The 6910-nt window shown below is 44.6% G+C and overlaps 1 protein-coding gene across 1 annotated transcript; it reads right to left on the bottom strand.

Moving 5' to 3' along the window:
* Window positions 1-718: 718 nt before the first annotated feature.
* Window positions 719-2297, bottom strand: Imp3 (IMP3, U3 small nucleolar ribonucleoprotein). Its single transcript, XM_004628716.2, has one exon. It carries the CDS (start codon window positions 1790-1792, stop codon window positions 1238-1240), a length of 555 nt encoding a protein of 184 aa, XP_004628773.1. The 5' UTR covers window positions 1793-2297; the 3' UTR covers window positions 719-1237.
* Between the last annotated feature and the right edge of the window lie 4613 nt (window positions 2298-6910).

The raw sequence follows: 6910 nt of genomic DNA, 5'->3' as shown, positions 1-6910 counted from the left end.
AGCTTGGAATACATATTGAGGCCATGTCTCATAAAATAAATAAATTAAAAACAAACAAACAAAAAAAGTAAGTGGGGGCCGGGAGACAGCTCAGTGGTATAAGTGCCTGCCTGGCAAGTGCAGGGTCCCAAGTTCAATTCCCAGTACTGCAGAAACAGACAAAAAAAAAAAAAAAAAAAAAGAATTCAACTCCAAAAAAAAAAAAAAAAAAAAAAAAAAGCATAAAACCCAGAAGTCTGGGGTAAAATTTGATATTCACCATACTCTCCCTTCTCATTCTCTTCTACTCCTCTTTGTGTATGTGTGTGTACACTGAATCCAGGGCCTCCCAATGTGCCAAACACAGGGATCTACCACTTCTAAGACATGTTTCCAGGAACCTCCTGGGCTGCTTCTAACCACTAGATGGCCAAGATGTAAGGTGATTTATTTCCTTAGGCAAGCACTCAGCCTTCTCCCACAGCATTTAAGGGACTGGAATAACAACAGGAAGTCCTGATGAGGAAAGCTTTGCCAAAACACTCATTCCAAGAAAGGGATTGGTAAAGGGACAAATTTGCTCAGCCCTGAGCAACATCCTGCAGTCTCCACATGTGGTCCTTGTGGCCGACCTCACCCACAGAGGGGTCAACTGCTGGTTCCACTACCCTTCTTTGGGTTCCTGAGCCGGGAAGAGTTATAGTCGTACCCTCTGTAACAAAACCAGACAAACAAAAAATTGGCATTTACAAAGCAGATGGGCCATTTATTAGTATCTGAAAAGGTTTCCTTTAAGTGCGATTTTCTTTAAATCGCGGAACCCTCAACACCAAAGTCACAACCACTGGAATGAAAACTTGGGCTCAAACTTTCCATCGATCACAGGTTACTCACGATCAGGAGCCAAGTATTTGAGTTAAATGAATTGAAGAACTCAGTCCTGCTACAAGACGGTAACGGAAATAAGAGTAACATTCTTGCTTTTACACCAGAACGTCTTGTTACCAAAGGCTGACAATCCCCAGAGTAGCATAAAACGGCTTCCACTGTCTAAATGCACCATCATTTAGTTACTAGTACTCAGTTCTCGGAGAACAGGAGCGACTCTCCCCACCTTGGCTCTGCGACCTGGAGTTGAGGAGCCAAGTTCTCGAGAATCCTCAACTGGATGACACACCTGTCCACAACACCCTCAGAGCGCCAGCGTCTGGCCTGTTTCCCATCCTGATGAGACACCTGGGGTGATAGCGAGACCTTACTAGGCATCCAGATCAAAGTCATCGCGCTCCTCATTATACTCCAGCACGTGTCGCTTGATTTTAGAAGAGTCGACCCAGGTGACAAAGTCCTCCATGCTGCGTGTAACAAGGAAGGCGGGGTCTGTCACCACGTCCGGGCCCACGCGCACGTGGCCTTGCTCCACAAAGGCCACAGCAGCCTGGAGATGCTGCGCCATGCGCAGCTTGAGGAGAACGGTGGGCAGGCGGCGGCGGCAAAAGGACGAGGCTGTGACGAAATCGCAGAGCTCCAGAGAGCCGCGCGTGGGCACCAGGCCCAGCGCATAGAGCTTGTTCAGCAGCGCGGCGGAGGCGCGCACGCGGAATGGGTCGCGCTCGGGCAGGTCGCGCAGTCGCCGCGCCAGCTCGCGCACCGCCCGGCTCAGCTGGTTGTATTTCGTGTAGTCCTCGCGCCGCTGCAGCCGGTAGCGCCGCAGCACACGCAGTTCGTGGAGGTTGTGGTCGGTAACTTCCCAGTTTAGGAAATCCACCTGCTTCAGTAGCTTCTGCTCGTGGAACTTCAGCTTCCGCACCATGATGGCAGCCGTTCAGGAAGCAAGACTCAAAGCTACCGGAGAATCTAGGGGATCACGCGTATGTCTTCCGCTAGGGTGGACTGGGCGTGCCTGGAGGTTCTGGACCAATGAAAAAGGGGCACTTAACCACGCCCCTCTCTTCCATTGGCTAAAGTGAGACCAAGCTCTCGCGTCTTTGCCTCGCGTTTCTTTTCTATTTCCTGTTCGGGTGGCGTGAGGAGGAAGAGGTGAAACCCGAGGCGCACTCTGGAGCTGGCTGGTGCGTTTCCTAGCAACCGAGAAAGCGTCAAGCAGTCCAGTGGTAACTTTGCTTTAGAGTTCTGCCTTTTGGGGACTCTCAGGACAGTCGACCCCGAGGAGCTTTAGAGGCCAGTCCCAGGGAGGAAGGGTGACTGTCGGGCACCCCCCCCCCATTGGGATTACCATGCTAATGGACCATTGGAGCAACTTCTTCTTGACTCGGAGCTGATCGAGTGGTCCTGTCTCCCGCCATTGTCAGGTCTTTAATCCGGGCGGGGTTGATTTCTTTCGCCATGGAGATTGGACGGCCTCAAACCTGGAATCCGATGATTACAGGGCCGCTGCGTACATTCACAAAATCGGATGTATTACGGATCCCTCTGGAATTTTTTTTTTTTTTTTCTTTTTGGTGGTACTGGGGTTGAACCCACAGTCTCGAACATGTTTAAGCAAGTGCTCTCCCACTGAACTACATCTCCAGCCCTGGAGATAGGTATTTTTAACAAAAGCGTCACACCACTCATGAAATCTAGTGAATTTGAAAAACTTGGGTTGTGTGTACATGCCCTAACGCTTTAGTCTGGGCTTAAAGGAATTAGCCCGACCGGTGGATTTTTGGACAGTGAGCACCGAGTTAACACTGCCTGGACTAGTCAGATCTGTAAAAATCACATCTGAGTGTGGCGCTGCTGGATGGATTCCTTTTTTTTTTAATAAGGACTTTGCTGCCACCTAGCTTCTTTGTGGATCATTTTTGTTTTGTTATGTTTTTCATTGTCTTTTTAAATACAGTATTTATAGCTGCAAAATTATGTGTGTAACATGTAAGTTACTATGTATAATGCATACTTATGAACCCAGAAGTTTAAGTACACATCACTAGGATCATTTCACCTTACCTGTTCTACCCACTTTCTTCCCCCCCCACCCCCCACAGAAAAATATATCCTTTCCTAAATATTGTTTATTGTTTCCTTTTGTTTAAAGAGAATTTTATCATTATACATACATCCCTAGATACACTATAAAGCATAATCTTAGGCCCTCTTCCTGATCTATAGTATCAAAATTAGCATTTTTTTTTTTTTGGCAGAACCAGGGATTGAACTCAGGCCTTGTGCTTGCCAGGCAAGCACTTATTCTACTGAGCCATAATCAGCATTTTTAACAAGATAATTTATGTGCACACTGACCCTTGGGAAATGTTCCATATCCCAAAACAACACACTGAGGTGAATGTGATAGTGAAGGTCTAATTTCAGCACCCTGGGAGGCTGAGGCAGGAGGATCACAAGTTCAAGCTCAGTCTGGACACTTAGCAATTTAATGAGGCCTGTAATCCTATAATGCTTGTAATCCCAGCACTCGGGAGACTGGGGCAAGAGGATCATTGCAAGTTCAAGACCAGTTTAAGGGGCCAGGGAGATGGCTCAGTGGAATAAGCACTTCCCTGGCAAGACCTTGTTTAAAAAAAAAAAAAAAAGTGGGGGGTGTAGGGGAGGATTTAGCTCAGCAGTAGAACTCTTGCCTAGCAAGCTGGAAGCCCTGGGTTCAGTCCTCAGCACCAAAACCAAAAAATAAACCTCAACTAAAAAACAATTACAATCCAGGTATGGTGCAATCCCAGCACTCAGGAGGCTGAGGCAGGAGGATCACTGTGAGTTTGAGACCAGCCTAGACTAAAAAATAAGCTCAAGGCCAGCCTAAATTTCATAGTGAGACCTTGTCTTAAAAAGACAGAACAAACAAACCACCCTCAAAACAAAATAAAACAGGGGCCGGGGAGATGGCTCAGTGGAATAAGTGCTTCCCTGGCAAGCTCAAGCACCTGAGTTCAATCCCCAGTTCCACAAAAAAACAAAACACTGTATAATATAGTTTGTATCTGTGATTACTTTCAGTCCTGCTATGTAATAGCCCATTTTTTTTACTTTATTAACCAATTTTCCTGGGGTTTTTTTTGTTGGATTTTTTTGAGGGACTTTGTTTTGTTTTGTTTTGTTTTTGTTCTTCAGTTTTGGCTGACCTTGAACTCACTATGTAGCACAGGTTGGCTTCCCACTTATGGATATCCTCCTGCCTCGGCCTCCCAAGTGCTGGGACTACAGCTGTGCACTACCACGCCTGGTTTACCATTAATATTCCTCATGTCTCCTGTTGTACAGATGTACTATTTGTAGTACATACTGGAATAGAATTATTGTTTGACCTTATTAGAGGTTGCCAATTTTTTTTTTTTTTTGTACCAGGGATCAAACTTGGGACCTTGTGCTTGTCAGGCACTTAAGCCACTGAGCTATCTCCCTGGCCCCTTGCCATGTTGTTTTCTAAAGGGTTTCTACAGTATAATTCTATCCTCTAGTTTTTCATAAGGGTTTTCTCTGCTCCTTATTCTCACTGCTGCTTGGTTGTTTGTTTGTTGTCTGGAGAACTGAATATAGGATTCTTGCACTGAGTAATATTCCTAGATATTACTATTTTTAATTTTTGAGACAAGGACTCACTAAGTTGCCTAGTCTGGGCTTTTTTTATTTTTGAGAAAGGGTCTCACTATATAGTTTTGGCTGGCCTTAAGCTCATTTTGTAACCCAGGATGGTACTGAACTCCTGCAAGGCAACACTCTCCTGCCTCAGCCTCCTGAGTGCTGAGATGACAGGCATGTGCCAGCATATCCGGCTAAGCTTGATCTTAAAATCCTTTTGCTTTAAGTAGCTTTTATATAGCTGAGGTTAAAGATGTGCACCATTGTGTCTGAATCACTTTTTAAAATGTTTGCCAATCTAGTGTGTACTTTTTTTTTTTTTAACAAGATCTTGCTATGTATTTGACTTGACTCACTATGAGTTCACTATGTAGCCCATGATGGCCTCCAACTCATGGCAATCCTCCTGTGTCAGCTTCCCAAGTACTGAGATTACAGACGTTTGCCACCACACCTGGCAGCATTGCTGACTTTGAAGATGAAAGGGAGCCAGGAGCCAAGAGATGTGGGCACCCTCATGACTAGCTAGAGGATGTAATTACACTGATACAAACCTTTAGAAAACAACTTGGCAAAAAAGAAAAAAGAAAAGGAAAGGAAAAGAAAAAAGAGGGCTGGTGAGATGGCTCAGTGGTCTAAAGCACCTACTTAGAACAAGCTAAGCAAAGCACAGGGACCACGGTTCAATCCCCCAGCACCACATGCCAGCCAGCCCCGCCCCCTGGTGGGCTGAGCTGGCCACACACACACACACACACACACACACACACACACACAAATAAATAAAAATTAAAAGAAGAAAACAACTTGGCAACCTCTAATAAGATCAAACAGCAATTCTACTCCAGTGTGTACTAGAAATTACTATATATACATGCAACAGGAGACATGTAGAATATTAATGGTAAAGGCAACAAGAAGCATCTTTAGGGAAGGCACATAGCCCTCCCAATACTTTGATTCCAGTCCAGTGAGCTACATTTTGGATTTCCAATTTCTAGGACTGTAAGATGGCTGTTTTGTTGTTGTTGTTGTTGTTTTTTGTTTTTGTTTTTGTTTTTGAGTGTTTTAAGACAAGATCTTTCTGTGTAGTTCAGGCTGCCCTTGAACTGACTATCCAGCCCAGGCTGGTCTCAAACTTGTGCGAATCTTCCTTCCTGAACCCCCAGAGGGCTGGGATTACAGGTTTGTGCCACCATGTCCAATTTAAGATGAGAAATTTGTATTGTGTGAAGTCTCTAATTGTGGTTATTTGTTGCAGCTGCAATAGAAAACAAGTACAGATTGTCAGCTTTTTTCCTAATTGATTTGGAAGTGTTATTTTTACAGCCTAAATATATTCTCCTTAACTATGTATGTTGCACATTTCTTTTCCCAGTTTGTACTTTATCCTACCCGTATATTGCTCAGCCTCTGTTCCATCTTCAGCCTTCTTTCAGTGTATCTGCAATAGGACTTTTGGTTAATTTCCTCCTTTTCCCAGACAATAAATGTAATAGTCATTTTTCCATATCTATGGGGGTTTGCTCTAAGACTGCAGGGATATCAAGAACCATGGAAGATTCATTCTCTTTCCCTTGTATAAAATGGCATAAGGGCTGGGGAGATAGCTGGGGCCAGGGAGATAGCTCAGTAGAATAAGCGCTTACCTGGCAAGGGCCTGAGTTCAATCCCTGGTTCCATCAAAAAAAAAAAATTAAATAAATAAAAATAAAAAAATAAATAAATAAAATAAAACAAAATGGTGTAGTATTGGCATAGGACTTAAATATATCTTCCCATACACTTTTTGTTTCTAGTACTGGGATTGGATCCTAGGGCATTCACACTGAGCTAAATCCCCAGCTCTTTATTTTTTATTTTGAGTCAGGGACTCACTTAATTGCCCAGACTGGGATCAAATTTGCAATCATCCTGCCTTAGCTTCCCAGAGTGTCTCATACACTTTAAATCATTTCTAGATTATTTAGTTCCACTACAAAGGAAATGGCACATGTTACACTTTTTATCTTTTTTAAATGTATTTGGCATAGGGCCTCACTATACAGCTTGCACTGGTAGTGATTCTCCTGTTTTTAGCCTTCCCAGTGCTGGGATTATAGGTGTATGCCACCGCACCCACCCTATCTCGGTCTCACTGGCAGCTCAGCTCATCCAGAGGTGGGGCCAGCATAGCTTGTGGTGCCCAGATGGAACTGGTCCCTGTGCTTGTCTAAGCAGGAGCTTAGGGTGCTGAGCTATCTTGCTGGCCCTTATACTGTGTGAGAGGTGACGGGAAAAAAGTCTGTGCATGTTCAGTACAGATGTAACTATCTCCCCCTTGAGCTGAGGGCTCACTAGGTATCCCAGGCTAGCTTTTAACTCTTAGCAATCCTCCTGCCTCAGGCTCCCAAGT

Source organism: Octodon degus, unplaced genomic scaffold (genome assembly GCF_000260255.1).
Source record: "Octodon degus isolate 3935 unplaced genomic scaffold, OctDeg1.0 scaffold00026, whole genome shotgun sequence".
Classification (NCBI taxonomy): domain Eukaryota; kingdom Metazoa; phylum Chordata; class Mammalia; order Rodentia; family Octodontidae; genus Octodon; species Octodon degus.
This window is presented reverse-complemented; position numbering and strand designations above follow the sequence as displayed.

Bases quoted from the DNA above. Each gene is read 5' to 3' on its own strand.
- Imp3 (XM_004628716.2), bottom strand. From the start codon at position 1,792: ATGGTGCGGAAGCTGAAGTTCCACGAGCAGAAGCTACTGAAGCAGGTG.